A 19628-nucleotide genomic window follows, 5' to 3' on the forward strand; every position below is an offset into this window, starting at 1 on the left:
GTGTCTCAGTCTGTGTGTGTCTCAGTCGGTGTGCGTCTCAGTCTGTGTGTGTCTTAGTCTGTGTGCCAGTGTCTGTGTGTGTGTCTCAGTCTGTGTGCCAGTGTCTGTGTCTCAGTCTTTTTGTGTCTCAGTCTGTGTGCCAGTGTCTGTGTGTGTGTCTCAGTCTGTGTGTGTCTCAGTCGGTGTGCCTGTGTCTGTGTGTGTGTCTCAGTCTGTGTGTGTCTCAATCGGTGTGCCAGTGTCTCAGTCTCAGTCTGTGTGCCAGTGTCTGTGTGTGTGTCTCAGTCTGTGTGCCAGTGTTTGTGTCTCAGTCTCAGTCTGTGTGCCAGTGTCTGTGTGTGTGTCTCAGTCTGTGTGCCAGTGTCTGTGTGTGTGTCTCAGTCTGTGTGCCAGTGTCTGTGTGTGTGTCTCAGTCTGTGTGTGTCTCAGTCGGTGTGCCAGTGTCTGTGTGTGTGTCTCAGTCTGTGTGCCAGTGTTTGTGTGTGTGTCTCAGTCTGTGTGCCAGTGTCTGTGTGTGTGTCTCAGTCTGTGTGCCAGTGTCTGTGTGTGTGTCTCAGTCTGTGTGCCAGTGTCTGTGTGTGTGTCTCAGTCTGTGTGTGTCTCAGTCGGTGTGCCAGTGTCTGTGTGTGTGTCTCAGTCTGTGTGCCAGTGTTTGTGTGTGTGTCTCAGTCTGTGTGTATCTCAGTTGGTGTGTCAGTGTCTGTGTGTGTGTCTCAGTCTGTGTGCCAGTGTCTGTGTGTGTGTCTCAGTCTCTGTGTGTCTCAGTCTGTGTGCCAGTGTCTGTGTGTGTCTCAGTCTGTGTGCCTGTGTCTGTGTGTGTCTCAGTCTGTGTGCCTGTGTCTGTGTGTGTCTCAGTCTGTGTGCCAGTGTTTGTGTGTGTGTCTCTGTCTGTGTGTGTCTCAGTCTGTGTGCCAGTGTTTGTGTGTGTGTCTCAGTCTGTGTGTATCTCAGTCTGTGTGCCAGTGTCTGTGTGTGTGTCTCAGTCTGTGTGCCAGTGTCTGTGTGTGTGTCTCAGTCTGTGTGCCAGTGTCTGTGTCTCAGTCGGTGTGCCAGTGTCTGTGTGTGTGTCTCAGTCTGTGTGTGTCTCAGTCGGTGTGCCAGTGTCTGTGTGTGTGTCTCAGTCTGTGTGTGTCTCAGGCTGTGTGCCAGTGTCTGTGTGTGTGTCTCAGTCTGTGTGTGTCTCAGTCGGTGTGTGTCTCAGTCTGTGTGTGTCTCAGGCTGTGTGCCAGTGTCTGTGTGTGTGTCTCAGTCTGTGTGTGTCTCAGTCGGTGTGCGTCTCAGTCTGTGTGTGTCTTAGTCTGTGTGCCAGTGTCTGTGTGTGTCTCAGTCTGTGTGTGTCTCAGTCGGTGTGTGTCTCAGTCTGTGTGTGTCTCAGGCTGTGTGCCAGTGTCTGTGTGTGTGTCTCAGTCTGTGTGTGTCTCAGGCTGTGTGCCAGTGTCTGTGTGTGTGTCTCAGTCTGTGTGTGTCTCAGTCGGTGTGCGTCTCAGTCTGTGTGTGTCTTAGTCTGTGTGCCAGTGTCTGTGTGTGTGTCTCAGTCTGTGTGCCAGTGTCTGTGTCTCAGTCGGTGTGCGTCTCAGTCTGTGTGTGTCTTAGTCTGTGTGCCAGTGTCTGTGTGTGTGTCTCAGTCTGTGTGCCAGTGTCTGTGTCTCAGTCTTTTTGTGTCTCAGTCTGTGTGCCAGTGTCTGTGTGTGTGTCTCAGTCTGTGTGTGTCTCAATCGGTGTGCCAGTGTCTCAGTCTCAGTCTGTGTGCCAGTGTCTGTGTGTGTGTCTCAGTCTGTGTGCCAGTGTCTGTGTGTGTGTCTCAGGCTGTGTGTGTCTCAGTCTGTGTCTCAGACGGTGTGCCAGTGTCTGTGTCTCTCTGTGTGCAGGTGATGCATGGTGATGCCCGCCCCAGTGTCCTGACCCACGGCCTGCGCCATCTGCGCCACCTGCCCTGCGGCCCTCGGCATGTGGCTTGCAGGGGGGGCAGCTTTGTGGTGCTGGATGCCAGTGGGTGTGTACAGCTGTTCCACCCTGATGGTCGCCTGTACTGTGCCCTCCCCGCCCCCGCTGGGGCCACGGGGCTGACCCCCACAGCGCTGCCCGGGTGCCTGGCCGTCTGGGGCCCCGAGCTTGGCCTCGTCCTGCTGGATGCCGAACTGCGACCCCTGCGCAGCCCCGAGCCCTGTGCCCCGGACGTGCGCGCCTGCCTGGCTGCGGAGGACGCCCTGGTGACCGCGGGCGCGGGGAACGTGAGTGTATGGACTCTGCGCCAGCTGCGGTGCCGAGCGCGGGTCACCCAGGGCCTGGGGCCCCGGGACGTGTTCACACTGCTGGCGCTGACACCCCTCGGCGCCCCCACACCCCCCCGCGCTTTCGCAGCCGGCGGGACGGCGGTGGTCGTGGTGGACCTATCTGAGGGCCGGCTGCTGCAGCACAGGAGGGACCTGCACCTCAGGTGTGTGTCTTTCCAACGCTGATATTGTTATTTTTCATAGTATTTATTTCCTATTATTTAGTAATTGTGTGTGTGTGTGTGCAGGGAGATCACGGCACTGGCATACTGCCCCCTGCTGGACGGACTGGCCACTGCATCCTGCGATGGGGTGATCAAGGTGTGGGGGCCAGACTGGGGGCTTCGGCTCGTGTTCATCGGACACACTGGTAAGAACCCAGCTACACTGTCTGTGTGTGTGTGTGTGAACCTGTCTGTGTGTGAACCTGTCTCTGTGTACCTGTGTGTGTCCCTGTGCTCAGGTGCAGTGACCGGGCTGGCGGTCTGTCTGCAGTCCGGGCTGCTGCTGTCCTGCTCTCTGGACGGGACGCTGCGCCTCTGGAGCCTGCAGGGGGGGGACGAGGTGCAGTCGCTGCGGGCGGGGCAGGGGGCGCCGCTGGGGCTGGGGGGGGGTGCCGGACACGCCTTCCTCTCCCACTCGCAGTGTGGGCTGGACTTCTGGGCGCTGACCAGCCTGTACTGCCTGCACTGCCGGCTGGGGGGGGGCGGCCCCGTGCGTCAGATCTGTGCGCCCCGCTGCCCCCCCGAGTTCCCCCCCCGCGCCCTGTGCCTCTGCGGGAGCGGCAGCCTCACCCTGGTCGGTTTGGAGACAGGGGAGGTCCTCAGCAGTCTCCGTCTGGAGGCGGGGCAGCGGGCCCGGGGGGTGGAGTACTGCCTGCCCCTGGAGACACTGCTGGTGCTGACGGAGGAGGGGGCGGTGCTCCGGGCCAGCACGCTGACCAATCCGGCCACGGCTCTGCCCGAGTGGCGGGGGGAGGGAGTGGAGCCCTGGCGCGAGGTGCTGGGGGCCGATCCCCTGACCCGCCCAGGCCCCGCCCGCTGCCTGGGGGTGTACAGCCACACTGCGGACCCCCAGAGGGCGCTCTCTCACTGGAGGGAGCTGCATGAGCGCCGGGGCAGGGCGCCCTCCAGGAGGAGGCCAGCGGCACAACAGGGGGACACGAACAGGTGGGCCCCCCGCTGTCCCTCTGTATGGGTTCTCTGTCTCTCCTCCTCTCTGTCTCTCGCTCTGTCTGTCTGTCTGTCTGTCTCTATGTTACAGAGAGGTGGTGTACCTGTGTGTATCTGATTGTGTACCTGTGTGTTTGCCAGGTTCCTGGTGGTGGTGGGTCAGGAGGGGGGGGTTCTGTCTGTGCTGGACTGGCAGACGGGTGAAGTGCAGTACCAGAGCCGAGCACACAGCGGCCACACCGTCACCGCCCTGCAGGCCAGCCCAGAGACCGGCCAGCTGCTGTCCACAGGTACCTCCCACAGCCCTGCCGTGCAAGTGTGTCAGTGTGTCAGTGCTGCGGTGTGTCAGTGTCAGGGTGTCAGAGTGTCAGTGTGCCTGCACAGGTGCGGACAGGGCAGTGTTAGTGTGTCAGTGTGTCAGTGTGTGGGTGCCTGCGCAGGTGCAGACAGCTTGGTGCTGGTGTGTCAGTGTGTCAGTGTGTCGGTGTGTCGGTGCCTGCGCAGGTGCAGACAGCACGGTGCTGGTGTGGCGCGTGTTCCCCAACGCGCAGGAGAGTCTGAGTCTGCAGCTGCATCTGAGCTGTGGCCACTGCCCCCTGTTCTGCGCCACCCTGGGGCCCCTGCTGGGCCTCGCCTTCCAGGAGCCACACAGCGCCACCTACAGCCTGACACACATCTCCCTGGCCAGCCTGCAGCGCTCGGACCACCCGCCTGGACACGACCCCCGGGACGCCATCACAGGTGAGACTGACACAAGCACACACACACTCACAGAGACACACATACACACACACACACACACACACACACACACACACACGCTCACAGAGACACACACAGAGAAACAAATGTACAAACACACAAACACCAGGGTGACATGTGACTAGGTCATACTCCAACTCCAAATTAAAGTTGTTTCTGTGTGTGTGTGTGTGTTGTGTGTGTGTGTACAGGGCTGTGCTCCTGTCCTCAGTTGAGGGTGTTTGCCTCCAGCAGTCGGGATGGGACTGTCCAGCTCTGGGACGAGGAGAACCAGCTGCTCAGGTCAGGGATCACTGTCTCAGTGTGTGTGTCTCTGCAGGGCCCTGTGTCTCAGTACGTGTGTCTCAGTGTGTGTGTCTCTGCCGGGCCCTGTGTTTCAGTGTGTGTGTCTCTGCAGGGCCCTGTGTCTCAGTGCGTGTGTCTCAGTGTGTGTGTCTCTGCAGGACCCTGTGTCTCAGTGTGTGTGTCTCTGCAGGGCCCTGTGTTTCAGTGTGTGTGTCTCAGTGCGTGTGTCTCAGTGTGTGTGTCTCTGCAGGACCCTGTGTCTCAGTGTGTGTGTCTCTGCAGGGCCCTGTGTCTCAGTGTGTGTGTCCCTGCAGGACCCTGTGTCTCAGTGCGTGTGTCTCAGTGTGTGTGTCTCTGCAGGACCCTGTGTCTCAGTGTGTGTGTCTCTGCAGGGCCCTGTGTTTCAGTGTGTGTGTCTCTGCAGGGCCCTGTGTCTCAGTGTGTGTGTCTCTGCAGGGCCCTGTGTTTCAGTGTGTGTGTCTCTGCAGGGCCCTGTGTCTCAGTGCGTGTGTCTCTGCAGGGCCCTGTGTCTCAGTGCGTGTGTCTCAGTGTGTGTGTCTCTGCAGGGCTCTGTGTTTCAGTGCGTGTGTCTCAGTGTGTGCGTCTCTGCAGGGCCCTGTGTCTCAGTGTGTGTGTCTCTGCAGGACCCTGTGTCTCAGTGCGTGTGTCTCAGTGTGTGTGTCTCTGCAGGGCCTTGTGTCTCAGTGTGTGTGTCTCTGCAGGGCCCTGTGTCTCAGTGTGTGTGTCTCTGCAGGGCCCTGTGTCTCAGAGTGTGTGTCTCTGCAGGACCCTGTGTCTCAGTGCGTGTGTCTCAGTGTGTATGTCTCTGCAGGACCCTGTGTCTCAGTGCGTGTGTCTCAGTGTGTGTGTCTCTGCAGGGCCCTGTGTCTCAGTGTGTGTGTCTCTGCAGGACCCTGTGTCTCAGTACGTGTGTCTCAGAGTGTGTGTCTCTGCAGGGCCCTGTGTCTCAGTGTGTGTGTCTCTGCAGGACCCTGTGTCTCAGTGCTGAGCCGCAGTGCGTGGCGTTCTGTGGACAGCAGGGGGATCTGTTGGTGGGGATCCAGGGGGATCTGTTCAGGATCCAGTGCACCTTCCTGCTGCCCCATCACTACCAGCTCCAGGTGCAGCCTCTCTGACCGGGGCCACACTGAGGGCCCAGTCTGGGCCTGTACTATAATTTACTGCACTTTACTATACTGTACTGTACTATAGTACATTATACTATACTGTACTATACTACACTATACTGTTCTACACTCCATTATTCTATACTATAGTCCAAACAGAGCTGTGTGTGTGTGCGTGTGTCGCAGTGTGTGTGTGTGTCGCAGTGTGTGAGTGTGTGCGTGTGTGTGTGTGTGTGCGTGTCGCAGTGTGTGTGTGTGTGTATGTGTGTCGCATTGTGTGAGTGTGTGTACACACAGAGCACACAGTACTACAACAGAAACGACACGTACAGACAGTGACTCTGTGCCCATGTGCTCAGGACCACCAGGACCACCAGGACCACCAGGACCACCAGGACCAACGGGACTACCAGGACCAACGGGACCACCAGGACCACCGGGCCCTGGCAGCGCGGGACAGGGACCTGGCGCTGCTCCGGCAGGGGGGGATAGTGAGCAGGAGGCAGCTGCAGCCCAGCCGGCACACCAAGAGAGAGGCCTTCAGACACTACCTGCAGCTCCTGCGCAGGGACGCGCCTGGCCTGCAGGTCACTGACGCTCTGACACTCTGACACTGTGACACACTGACACGCCCGGGCTGCAGGTCACTGACGCTCTGACATATAGACTGACACACTGTTTAATTTACTGACTGACACACTATAACCCCCTCTCCAGATTCCAGAGGACAATGTGTCTGACCTGCAGGAGGCGCTGTGCCCCCCCGACACCCAGCCCCTACTCACACCCACGATGGAGCGGGGGGGCTTCTTCCCTGACCCCGCCTTGGCCAGGCCTCTGAGTCAAAGATCACCGGCGTCTGAGCAGGTTGTGTCTGTGTGTGTGTGTGTTACTCTCAGTGTCTGTGTGTGTGTGTGTGTGTGTGTTACTCTCAGTGTCTGTGTGTGTGTGTTACTCTCAGTGTCTGTGTGTGTGTGTGTGTTACTCAGTGTCTATGTGTGTGTGTGTGTGTGTTACTCTCAGTGTGTCTGTGTTTGTTACTCTCAGTGTCTGTGTGTGTGTGTGTGTCTGTGTGTGTGTGTTACTCTCAGTGTCTCTGTGTGTGTGTGTCTGTGTGTGTGTTACTCTCAGTGTCTATGTGTGTACAGGTGGCAGGCCCAGCCCAGGTGGGGGTGAAGGGCTCGATCCCCAACTCAGTGGTGGCTGGACAGCTGTGGCCCCCAGAGCAGCTGGACCGCAGTCAGGGGGGTGCAGTCTGGAGGGGCCCCTGCCTGCCCGACAGCCCCCTGCCGGTCAGCACTGTGGTGGAGGGGGAGGCGGTGAGTGGGGGGTATACTATGTGTGTGTGTGTGTGTGTGTGTGTGTGTGTGTGAAGACAACTCGAATTCAGATGACTCACGTGTGTCCAAAAAGTATAAATACCCCGTTCACATCATAGTCCACCCCCGACATGGCTGTTCCCCTCCCACTCCTCCAACATTCAAGGTTGTGAACTACTGAATGTATAGACAGGTGACAAATGAAAGGAAAAACCTGAATAAATGAGTGAAGGAACATAATGAATGCAGATGCCTTCAAACAGGTGTACTGCATGATCCAATTAAGCAATTAACATCCTATCATGCTCTGTGCATGTGTGCAAATGCTGAACACGCCCAGCTGACCTCCATTTTGGATCCAGATGGTGAGAGGAAAGGATCTAAGTGACTGTGAAAGAGGGGGCATTATTGGGGCGCGAATGGCAGGAGCTTCAGTCACATAGACGCTCAACTGGCTCGTGTTCTGGACAAGTGGACGAGTGCATGTGTGGGACACCAAGAGACAGGACAGGCCTGACTGCTGGACCCCTACAGTGAGGGGGTCTGGAGGCTCTGTTATGCTGTTGGGGGGCATTTTCCTGGCATGGTTTGGGTCCAGTTGTGCCTTTAGAGGGAAGGGTCACTGCAAATCATGACAGAGTTATTCTGAGTGATCACCTTTATCCTATGGTGAATCATTTCTATGGATGGCATGTAGGAGAAAATTAATCTCTGGGGGTCCACGGCTTAGGGCCCAGGCCTAATGGTCACCTCCCCTCCAGGCAGTATAGTTATTACAGCATCAAGGAGATCAGAAAGTTCTTGATCGGTGCTGCTTTCTGTGGTCTTCCCTCTGGAGGAGGCCTCTCGCTGGCCATCGGGGGTGGGGGGGTTGGACCATCAACAGCCTTTGGGTGGCGATGACTCGTCAGACCTTGGGTGTGGATGCCCCGTTGGCCCTCCGTGGTGGGGTGCCCTGGAGGAGGGTTGTGCCACGTTAGACTTCCAAGGTGGGGGATGAGGCGCCTCGTTGGACCCTCAGAGTGGGGTGTTGCTGGAAGACAAGAAGACAGTTGTGCTCAGATACTGGTCATGCAGTGCAGGACATTTCCAAAGACAGTTGTGCATTGCATGTCCATGGCACACCAGCGGCACTATGGGCTAGAAATACAGAGACTAAACAGATGAGTCTTCAGCTGTGATTTAAAGGCTAAGACAGAGGGGGCATCTCTTACATTGGCTGAAAGATCATTCCACAGCTTCGGGGCCCTATAACTGAATGCTCGACCACCTGTGGTTTTCTTGTGTATTTTAGGGAGCGCTAAGTAACCGGCTTCCTGGGATCTCAATGGGTGACCTGGAGTGTATTCAATATGGAGATCTTTTAAGTAGGGAGGTGCCAGTCCCTTTAGTGCTTTAAATGTTAATAAGAGCACTTTAAAGTCTATCCTGTAGTGCACGGGCAGCCAGTGAAGAGAAGCCAATACTGGAGTGATGTGTTCATGTTTTTTTGTTTTTGTTAGGATTCTTGCAGCAGCATTTTGGACTGAAGTGCAGAAATAGCTGTTTGTGCTGCCTGACAGAATGGCATTGCAGTAATCCAATCTAGATGTAACAAATGTGTGTATCAATTTCTCAGTGTCCTGTAACGAGAGGAATTGTCTCAGTCTAGCAATGTTTCTAAGCTGGAGGAAGGAAGATCTCGACACATTCTGAATGTGTGATTCAAAGGATAGATTATGATCACAGATGACACCCAGGTTTCGTGCCATCTCCTTAGGGGAGAAATTAAAGTTATCATTACTCAGTTTTGTTAGTGCATGATGAACAGTTCGATTTTTGTCTCCTAAAATTAGGACTTCTGTTTTGTCAGAATTAAGCATAAGAAATGTTTTTGTCATCCTTCTTTTAATCTCAGACAGACAGCACATTCGTTTTTCTAGGTCTATGGTGTTGTTAGGATTTACTGATAGATATAATTGTGTGTCGTCTGCGTAACTGTGAAAGTTAATATTATGTCGTCGAATGATATCACCTAAAGGGAGCATGTACAATGAAAAAAGTATAGGTCCGAGGACTGAGCCCTGTGGGACTCCGTACTTAACCTCAGTTAAATTTGAGTGGTTCTCGTTAATCTGTACATATTGGAGTCTGTTTGACAGATATGATTTAAACCTTGACAAAACATTGTGAGACATTGCCCTACATCTGAGGACTGAAACACGTCATTCAATACTTTTAACAGGTCCGTTTCTGTACTATGGCCAGAACGGAAGCCTGATTGGAATTTTTCATAAAGAAGATTATCAGTTAAAAAAGCTTGCAGTTGGTTTGCAACTACTTTCTCTAGAACCTTAGAAAGGAAGGGGAGGTTTGAGAGGTCGATAGTGTTTAAGTTGGTTTGGGTCGGCACTGGATTTCTTAAGAAGTGGTTTAATTACAGCTATTTTAAATGAATCAGGAACAGATCCTGAGGATAAAGAGACATTCATAATATTGTGTATTCTGTGAATAATTAATGGCAGAGATTGTTTTAGCAGTTTAGTGGGTATAGGGTCTAGTACACAGGTTGTAGTTTTCATTTTAGTAATTAAGGAGACCAATTCCTGGTGATTTCCGTTAAACGAGTCCAAGGTAGGCAGGGGCTGTGAAGGACTGCATGTGTCGGCTATAGTATCTGTGTATGTTTCCTGTTCTGTTTTCTAATGCCGTTAACTTTGCTATTGAAATGACCCATGAAGTCACTACAGGTGAAATTGGGGGGGATAACCTCTGAAGGATTTACCTGCTGATTATTAAGTGTCGCTATTGTGTTAAACAGAAAATGTGGGTTATTCTTATGCGTCTCTATTAAATTGGAGTAGTAGGCAGACCTAGCAGAGGACAGGGCTGCTTGTGTCTTATTACACTGTCATTCCATGCCATGTGAAGACCTCTAGTTTTGTTTCTCTCCATTTACACTCACATCTACGGCATTCTGTTTTAAATGAGCGAGTGACTCATTAAACCATGGTGAGTGTTTTGTTGGTTTAATTTGTCGTGTCCTTAATGGGGCTACTGTATCTAAAGCTGTGCTTATTGTATTGTTGAAATTATTTAATAATTCATCTACAGATCCTGTTTTGATAAAGCTAACATCTGTACCCCACGGGTAATAACTAGATCTAGTGTGTGATTGTGACGATGTGTGGGTCCTGACACATGCTGAGTGAAGCCTACAGACTCCAATAGGGACAAGAAACTAACAGTGAGGGGGTCGTCTTTAATGTCAATATGTATGTTAAAGTCCCCTAAAATAATGAGTTTATCATAATGTATGGCTAAGTCAGATAAGAGATCGCTAAATTTGGTCATAAAAAAGGAATAGGGGCCTGGTGGCCTATAAACAGCTATAAGCTGAAGAGGTGGATTAAGCCTAAGTTCTACCTGGTGAATTTCAAAGGATGTGAAGCTGTCTAATGGCTCAGTAGAGGCACAGGTCTGTGTGGTAGATGGTGGCCAGCCCCCCCATGGCCTGTTGCACGGGCCTTCTGGCAGTAAGAGAAGTCATCAGGGGAGGCTTCTACTAATGGAATAGTGTCGTCTGGTCTTAACCAGGTCTCAGTCAAGGTGAGCACATCTATGTGTGTGTCAGTTATGGTGTAATTTATTAAGGCTGCTTTGCTAGGTAGTGAGCGGATGTTTAAGACAGCAAGCTTATACATGGGAGGAGTAATGTGAGCAGGGAATTTCTGTCATGTAGTTTTAACTTGTATTAGATTGTTGAAACAAGGGCCCTGAGAGGAAGGAATACATCCAAGCCTAGGAAAAAATACTGTTTTAATAGGATAACTATTCATTTTGTTTGTATAAGATTTAATCTCAGGACTATGTAGTTTATTGGATGCCCCCAGGCAGGGATCTAGGATCGGGGTCAGGCTATGCTGGGAGTTACAGGCAGACTGCAGTGTAGGACTGCGAGCCTGCAGCCTGACCGGTGCTCTGAGGAGTCACGATTTTAAACAACTAGCTATATTATCAGATAACATTAGCGCTCCTCTCCAGCTCAGATGGAGCCCATCTCTTCTGTATAAGCCAGGCCTTTCCCAAAAACAATCCCAATTGTTCACAAAAGCAAAATTATTTGATGCACACCAGCTTGTCAACCAGTTATTTAGAGAGGACAGCCTGTTAAATGAGGGAATATCTTTTGGGAGAATGGTGTTCATCCCTCCAGTAGAGTCCAGAGACTCGTAGAATCTGTGCCAAGAGCATTGAAGCTGTTCTGGGGCTCGTGGTGCCCGACACCTCACTGAGACACTTGATGTTGTTTTTTCCTTTCATTTGTCACCCATCTGTATGTGTGTCTGTGTACAGGGACTCAGTGGCTGTGTGTGTGTATTCTGAGTGTCTGCACTCTGTGTGTAAACTGACTATCAAGGGTGTGTGTGTGTGTGTCCTCAGAGTGAAGATGAAGACAAGGTCAGGATCCTTGACTACGATGAAGAGGACAAGCTGGACGTCACTGCCCTGCTGGAGGGAGTGAGAATCACACCCCTGAGAGAGGACAGCCCCCCACCACAGGCCAGGGAGGACAGCATCACTGCACAGGTCAGAGAGAGGGGGTAGGGACAAGCATTGAGTGGGAGAGAGAGAGTGAGTGAGAGAGACGGTGTGAGCAAGGGACAGTGAGAGAGACAGGGTGACAGAGGGACAGTGAGAGAGACAGGGTGACCGATGGACAGTGAGGGAGACTGGGTGACAATGAGAGAGACGGGGAGACAGAGGGACAGTGAGAGAGACGGGGTGACCGATGGACAGTGAGGGAGACTGGGTGACAGAGGGACAATGAGAGAGACGGGGTGACCGATGGACAGTGAGGGAGACTGGGTGACAGAGGGACAATGAGAGAGACGGGGTGATGGACGGATAGTGAGAGAGACAGAGCAGAGACAGTGCAGTGTGGGACAAACTTGCTCAGTGTGTGCTCAGGGTGAGTGCTTTGCTAACTCTGTGTCTCGTGTGCACAGGTGCCCCCCCCGCCCCGCCCTGCGATGAATCCCCCTCCGCGACCAAGATCCCCAAGACCCACAAGACCCCCAAAACCCCCAAGCCCCCCAGCTCCGTCTGGCTCACCCCCGGCCCCCCAGCTGCACCCCTCCAGCCCCCCGGCCCCCCTGCCTCACCTCCCCACCCCCCCGCTGCCCACATTCATCACTCAGTTCTGCAGGGAGCTCTGGTTCCAAACACTGTTCCCAGACACCAAGGTAAGAGAACACTGACACACACACTCAATCAAACACTCACTCACTCACTCACACACACAGTGTGATTCTTTGTGTTCAGGGTGGTGTCTGTGTGTTCAGGTGTTGGGGGCGCTGGTGTCGGTGAGGGACTTCGTGCAGCTGCTCCTGGGGCTCCTGCAGACCTGCGCCCATGCGCTGAGGACTGGCCTGCTGGCTGCGCTGCTCACTCTGGGGCAGCAGAGGGCGCTGCAGGACCCCACACACATCAGCACTGCGCTGCTGCACTGCCTGACCGCGGAGCAGACCATTCCCACGGTACAGGGGGTGTGTGTGTCAGTGCTGTGTCATTGTACTGTGCTGCGTCAGTGTGTCACTGTGCTGTCACTGTGTCTCAGGCTGCAGAGGAGCGGGGGTTCCTGTTGGAGGAGCTGGGGGCGCTGGTGCGACTCTGCCCAGGCAGCACAACCCTCACTGTGGAGCTGCTCACCCTGCTGGCCACCGGAGACCTGGGGCTCAGGTCAGGGAGAGGGAGAGGGAAGCACAGGGCTTTTAGATGTGTTTTCAGAAATGATTGCCATGTTTGTGTGAGTGTGTGTATGAGCTTCTCTCTTCCTCTCTCAGGCGGATGGTGCTCCCCCAGCTGGACAGGCTGGGGCTGGACGACCCCGAGGGCTGGCTGATGAAGGAGCTGGACTCCTGGGACCAGGGGTCGCCAGAGAGCCGCAGCAACCTGCGCAGACGTGCCTCCGAGTGGCTGCAGGCCTGGACGAGCAAGTACAAGGTACAGTGTGTGTGTGTGTGTGTGTGTGTGTGTGCGTGTGAGTGGGGGAAGAGGTCACACACACCTGGATACACCGTCTGTCCTTTCCATCAGTCTGCACTGTCCAGTCCAGAGCACTCGCCCTCCCCAGCCAGTTCGGTCCCGGCCTCCTGTCCCAGAGAGACACCCTGCGGCTCCACAGGCAGCCCTGAAATTGTAAAGCAGCACAGACACACCCAGGCAAGATAAGTGCTAGTGCTTAATGACCCAGGTTTGATTGATTGATTGATGGTAATAACAATGGCCTCTGATGGCCACACTGACCTTGCTGGCTCTGTGCCAGTGGGAGTGATGGGCACTGTACCAATAAGAGTATAAGAACATAAGACAGTGTCCAATTCGGCCCATCGTGCTCGTTTGGTGTCCATTAATAACCAAGTGATCCAAGGATCCTATCCAGTCTGTTTTTGAATGTTCCCAAATTGTCTCTTCAGCCACATCGCTGGGGAGTTTGTTCAGATTGTGACGCCTCTCTGTGTGAAGAAGTGTCTCCTGTTTTCTGTCTTGAATGTCTTGAAGCCCAATTTCCATTTGTGTCCCCGGGTGCGTGTGTCCCTGCTGATCTGTAAAAGCTCCTCTGGTTTGATGTGGTCGATGCCCTTCATGATTTTGAAGACTTGGATCAAGTCCCCACATAGTCTCCTCTGTTCCAGGGTGAGAAGGTTCAGGTCCTCAGTCTCTCAGTAGGACGTTCCCTTCAGACCTGGAATAAGTCTGGTTGCTCTCCTCTGAACTGCCTCTAGAGCAGCGATATCTTTCTTGAAGTGTGGAGCCCAGAACTGTCCACAGTATCCAGATGAGTTCTAACTAGTGCATTGTACAGTCTGAACATCACTGCCCTTGTGCTCAATTCTACACTTTTGACAATATACCCTAGCATTGTGTTTGCCTTTTTTATTCCTTCCCCACATTGTTTGGATGGAGAAAGTGAGGAGTCCACATAGACTCCTAGGTCTTTCTCATGCGTTACTTCATCTAGTTCTATTCCTCCCATAGTGTAATTATAGTGGACATTTTTGTTACCTGCATGTATTACCTTGCACTTGTCCACATTTAATTTAATCTGCCAGGTGTCGGCCCACTACTGAATATTATCTAAGTGCCTTTGAATAGCCTGTGCTGCCGAGATTGTATCTGCTGAGCCACCTATTTTAGTATCATCTGCAAATTTGACAAGTTTGCTAATTATCCCAGAGTCCAGATTATTAATGTAGATTAGAAAAAGCACAGGCCCTAGTACTGATCCCTGTGGAACTCCACTAACAACCTCACTCCAGTTAGAAGCGACTCCTCTAATCGACACCCTCTGTTTCCTATACATCAACCAGTTCATAATCCATCTGGCTGAAATCTAACGAACCCCAGTGAAGCCCTGCTGGGTAAGCGAGGGTGATGCAGTGTGAAGGTCCTCTCCCTCACCGGCCTAGTGTTCTTGGTGTCTTGGACAGGCGGAGCACCGGGAGGCGTTCCTGACCCAGGTGGGGGGTTCAAGCCCTGTGGATGTGCTGAACTACTTCTGCGCTCGACAGGAGGACCGACACCGCAGCCTGCCCCCTCCACCTGCCGGGCGCAAGGACACCGTGCTGCTGCCATCACACACACACAGGTAACACACACACTGCACACACACCTGATGTTTTCTCTGATCACTGACTGAACCCCCTCAGTGAAATGTTGTACTGTGTGGGAATGGTTACCTGTCTGTCCATCTGTGTGCGTCTGTCTCTGTGTTCCCTCTCTGTATGCGTCTGTGTCTCACTGTGTGTGCATGTCTATGTTAAGGTGTCTGGCCCACTCTCTGCATGTGTGTCTGTGTGTGTTTCACTCTGTGTGTATGTCTGTCTCCAGGTCCCGGGCAATCCAGCGGCTGGGTGAGACCCATGGCCTGTCCAGGACACGGGAGAGACGTGGTGAGCTGCCTGCCGCTGATGGAGCGGTGGGGGTGGAGGCCCTGTGTGTAGGGAGTGTGGGTCTTGGGGTGTGTCTGGAGCGCACCTTAAGTGACACAAGACTGTGTAGTGTGTATAGGTGTATAGGTGCTGCGTGTGTGTGTGTGTGTGTGTAGTTTTTGTGTCTGTGAAGGCACAGTGTGTGCATGACCATTTCTTAACTCTTTTGCATCCACGGGTCTTGTTCCCCTGGTATGTAGTGTGGCGTGTTCATTTGGGGGTTGTGTGCGTGTGTGTGAGCACACGATTGGGCCATTGTTCCTAGTCTTGGTCAGTGAGCACTCAGTCTGGCATGATGCTCTCTGCTGACATTCACTGCTGCAGCATGTTCATCTGTTTCCCTCTCTCTCTCTCTCTCTCTCCCACTCACTCACTTCCTCCTCCTCTCCAGTCCTTGCTCCCTGGCTGTCCCGCCCCAATCTCTGTCAGCTCGTGTCCACCTCATGTCCACCCCGTTAATCTCACTTCCTGTCCAGCTCTGTCTCGCTCTGTTAGTCTTACACCCCCTCTCCTCCTCTCTTCACAGATGCATTTCTTCCCCCTCTCCCCAGCCGGCCGCTGCTCTCGGGCTTCGTCCCCTTCCTCAGCCTGCCCCTGCCCCGGGTGAGCCCTTGCCCCTTCTCCTGCCCTGGGGGCCAGCCTGGCCTGCAGGGGGCAGCGCGGCGCTACTTCCTCCTGGAGCAATCCTTCCCACACAACTACAGCTGAGAGCCCTGGAGCTTTACATTTCACTCAATAAAGGCATCAAATAATGACAATGACAATATGAAGAGTCTGTCGTTTCACACCAGGGGCCCTGCCTGTGTCTGCCCCCCACCCCTCTCAGAGAGAACAGGCACTGCTACACTGTCAGAAACACAGACTCCCCCCCACCCCACCCCACCTCACCCCACCTTTCACACAAACATTTGCTTTTCATGTTTAAAAAGTGTCGTTATCACATGCAGAGCCCACAGTCACTGTGACCCCGAGACGAGCAAGACATAGAACAAAACTCAAATATACTCATACATAACAAATCATTTATAAATGATACCAAACACACAGCCCTGTGAGACGAGTCAGATTTACTGCCAGAAGCAGGGCCAAGACCCTGCTGGACTGGACTGTGTCTCGCGGGACCAGGGCTGAGACCCTTCTGGGCTGAGACCCTTCTGGACTGAGACCCCGCTGGACTGGACTGTGTCTCGCGGGACCAGGGCTGAGACCCTTCTGGACTGAGACCCTGCTGGACTGGACTGTGTCTCTCAGGACCAGGGCTGAGACCCTGCTGGACTGGACTGTGTCTCTCAGGACCAGGGCTAAGACCCTGCTGGACTGGACTGGACTGGACCAGGACGAGGCTTGAGAGTTGACCAGCTGTGGAAGGAAAGAGGCTGGACAGTCCCTCAGACAGGCGAGGATCAGGCCTGGCAGAGATGGTGCTGGCCCTGCTTTGGGGACGAGTCTCTCCGTGGTCCCCGAGCTCCGTCTGGGCAGATTAACCCCCCGCCCTTAACTCCACTCCTCATCCTCGGGGGCATCCACGCTGAAGGCCAGCGCGTCAGAGGTCAGCAGCAGGTCGGTTCGGCTGCTCTCCCGCAGCGCTCGGTCCAGCTCAGCCCGCGTGGCCCCCTGCACGGCCCCCTCGTCCTCCAGGGGCCAGTCCAGAAGCTGTGCGCTCGAGGGGGCAGCAGGCAGCTCGGCCTGGTAGCTCTCCAGGGGGTAGGGGTACAGCAGCAGGCGCAGGGAGGGCATGCGGGCGGCGGCACGGCCCAGGGACAGCACCCCGGCCCGGGTCAGGGGGTTCAGGGCGAGCCCCAGGCTGCACAGCGCACCGCAGCGGCTCAGGCTCGGCAGCAGCGCCCCCAGCAGGCCGTCCGTCAGGCTGCAGCCGCAGAGCGAGAGCTGGGCAAGGCCTGAGGCCCGGGCCAGCAGGCGGGTCAAGGAAGGCAGGGTGGCCGGGTCCAGCCGGTTCTCACTCAGGTCCAGGCAGCGCAGGTGTGGGGCGTGGGCGCTGCTGGACAGGTAGGAGAGGTCAGCTGGGCTCAGGGAGAAGTAGGGGAGCTCCAACACCTCCAGAGGCTGAGACAGAGCGCTGCGAACAGAGGGAAAGACTATCATTCATGGCAATCGTAGACACACCCACTCCCACAACCCCAGACACTCCCACACAGACACACCCCCACACACCCCAGACACACCCCTCTCTCTGAGATCATCTGTACCTGTCTGTCCGTCTGTGTGCATATCTGTCTGTCTCTCACTGAGCGTGTGTGTGTGCGTGTGTTCACAGTGCTCCCCTACCTGAGAAGAAGGCGTAGGTGTCCAGGCAGTCTGAGTGCAGTGAAGCCGAGCCGCCGCAGCCCTGTCAGAGCCCCCAGCCCCCGTGCCACCTCTGCCAGCGCCTCCTGCTGGCCGGGCTGCGGTCTGCGCGTGTCCAGGTTGCAGTAGTGCAGCCGCAGGGAGCGCAGGCCGGGGCAGGAGGCCAGGGAGGGCAGCAGCTGAGCCAGGCCGGTTGCCCCCAGGCTGCTGTAGCGCAGGTCCAGCCCCCGCAGTGCCCGCCGCTCGGGCAGCAGCGCCAACAGAGCAGCAATGGAGGGTGAGGCCAGCTCCTCCACCCGCAGCTCCCGGCAGCGCAGGCGCAGGGCCCCCCCGCCGCCCTCCAGCGCCGCTCGAACCCGCGCCCAGGACCCGGCGTTTACGAACAGGTCGGCACGCAGCTCCACCACGCGCTGCCCCCCCGCCACCCTGTTGCCGCCTCCCTCCTGTGCACCGGTGCCCCCCGCCCCACCCATCTCACTGCCTGTCCTGCCCCCACTGTCCGTTTGCACCCCCAGGCTCAGTCTGCCCCGCTCCCTCTTGACCTCCCTGTCCCTTGCCAGCACTCTCTTCTGCTCTCTCTCCCCCGGACAGCCGCCCCAGCGCCGCTTGCCCCCCATGGCCTGCAGCATCGCCGAGCACAGCGCCACAGTGAAGGACCAGCCCCCCATGGCGTCCACACCCCCAGCCCCGAGCTCACATTGCACCCCACACAGGTCCAGCACACGCAGGGAGCACCTGGAGAGGGAGAGGGAGAGAGAGATCAATACACTGCAGTCCTGCAGCCTGTTCTCCATATACCCTCTCATTCCCCCTCCTTGCACTATAATAATAATATTATTAATGATTCTTACGCACTGACAGCATCACTCTCACTCGTCCCACCCCCCACCTTCCCTCGCTGCCCCTCTCACCTGGGGTCACGCAGTCCCTTCACCACGGCGTTCAGCAGGGACTGCACACACAGTCGGCTGGGTGCCCCCCCGCCCGGGCCCCCCCCGGGCCCCAGCCTCAGTGTTCTCTCCGGCCAGCGTAGCACCAGCTCCCCCACGGCCAGGGGCCGGCCCTGCGCCAGTGCCGCCTCCAGCAGGGGCCGGTACAGCTCCCGCGGCACACAGCCCAACCAGTGCGGGGACGAGCCGTGGTCACTCACCACCCGCCCGGCGCACAGGCTGAGCAGAGAGGGCACCATCAGCACCGCACCACTGCACTGCGGGAGAGAGAGGGAGGAGGGAGGAGAGTGTGAAGCAGCTCACAGCTCTGTGGCAGCAGCTCTTCCAGGAGCAGGAAGTGATGCTCAGGGATGCCTGTGAGCTGCGAGTACCAGCACTGCAGACACGCTGACTGACGTGTACACAGCCCTGTGTGTGTGTGTGTGTGTGTGTGTACAGGTTTTCGTGATATATGGGGACTCTTTTTTTTGTTACAAACTGGTAATTAGTAAGTTATTATGCTTATTATTATTAACTGTGAAATGTGGGGACTTTGTCTAGAGTCCTCATGAGTCAAATCGCTTAAAAAACATACTAAATTATGTTTTAATGAAAATGTAAAAATGCAGAAAGTTTTTTATGAGGGTTAGGGATAGGGGATAAAATCTAGAGTTTGTACAGTATAAAAATGGAGAGTCCTCATAATGATAGCAGGACCAACGTGTGTGTGTGTGTGTGTGTGTGTGTGTGTGTGTGTGTGTGTGTGTGTGTGTGTGTACACAGCTCTGTGAGAGTCTGTTCATTACCCTGAGTACACAATCCTCTGCGTCTGCCTGTGAGTGTGTTCACTACACCTCACAAACTTTATGCAATGATTTTTGGCAAAATTATCAGTGTCATATATACACATAAATAAATTAAGCGTGTTCTACCGGATGTATACAGACACCGCCGCGTCAATAGCACAGCATCGCTGCTGTCCTTCCCACACCAAGAGCCGGTAGAGAGAAATCATTTCAAACAGCGAGACACCGGACGCGACTCGACAGGGCCTGCCTCGGTCACTGTACTGCGCCCTCAGACACACAGCAGAGGAGAGAGAGGATCCGCAAACACAGAGAGAGGAGAGAGAGGATCCGCAAACACACAGACAGACAGACAAGAGAGAGAGGATCCTCACACAGACAGACGGACAGTAGAGAGAGGATCCTCAGACACACAGACGGACAGTCTCTCACCTCGGACCGCCGGGACGCATACTCCACACACGCAGCGCTCCGGTACTTCCTGTTTACCCGTGCAGCGGGGCGCCTCTTCATGACGTCAAGAGCGTCCGGCGCCTGCTGATGACGCTGAGAACATCAGGAGGGACGCAGCCGTGCGACCGTGTGGCGCAGATTTCCGCAGTTTGCGCTGATCCTCCAATGGGATCGGTGATATTGTGCAGAACTGCGGGTATCTGCGCCACACGAAAGCGACCCCTA

General features: G+C 55.0%; 2 protein-coding genes across 2 annotated transcripts; one reads left to right on the forward strand and one right to left on the reverse strand.

Moving 5' to 3' along the window:
- Nucleotides 1-1566: 1566 nt before the first annotated feature.
- Nucleotides 1567-15734, forward strand: wdr97 (WD repeat domain 97). The gene is made up of 18 exons (XM_066688632.1): nucleotides 1567-2437; nucleotides 2522-2643; nucleotides 2737-3442; nucleotides 3587-3735; nucleotides 3950-4186; nucleotides 4399-4489; nucleotides 5481-5613; nucleotides 5979-6206; nucleotides 6337-6486; nucleotides 6768-6938; nucleotides 11361-11507; nucleotides 11927-12163; nucleotides 12263-12457; nucleotides 12538-12659; nucleotides 12764-12923; nucleotides 14411-14568; nucleotides 14811-14872; nucleotides 15438-15734. The coding sequence occupies exons 1-18, from the start codon at nucleotides 1872-1874 to the stop codon at nucleotides 15617-15619; spliced, it is 3816 nt and encodes a 1271-aa protein (XP_066544729.1). The 5' UTR covers nucleotides 1567-1871; the 3' UTR covers nucleotides 15620-15734.
- A 179-nt stretch (nucleotides 15735-15913) lies between these two features.
- LOC136760673 (leucine-rich repeat-containing protein 14) lies at nucleotides 15914-19491 on the reverse strand. Its single transcript, XM_066716105.1, has 4 exons — nucleotides 19383-19491; nucleotides 18127-18422; nucleotides 17198-17950; nucleotides 15914-16988 (listed from the first exon to the last, which is right to left on the reverse strand). Exons 1-4 carry the CDS (start codon nucleotides 19461-19463, stop codon nucleotides 16406-16408), a joined length of 1713 nt encoding a protein of 570 aa, XP_066572202.1. The 5' UTR covers nucleotides 19464-19491; the 3' UTR covers nucleotides 15914-16405.
- Nucleotides 19492-19628: the final 137 nt, after the last annotated feature.

Source organism: Amia ocellicauda, chromosome 2 (genome assembly GCF_036373705.1).
Source record: "Amia ocellicauda isolate fAmiCal2 chromosome 2, fAmiCal2.hap1, whole genome shotgun sequence".
In the NCBI taxonomy this organism is placed as follows: domain Eukaryota; kingdom Metazoa; phylum Chordata; class Actinopteri; order Amiiformes; family Amiidae; genus Amia; species Amia ocellicauda.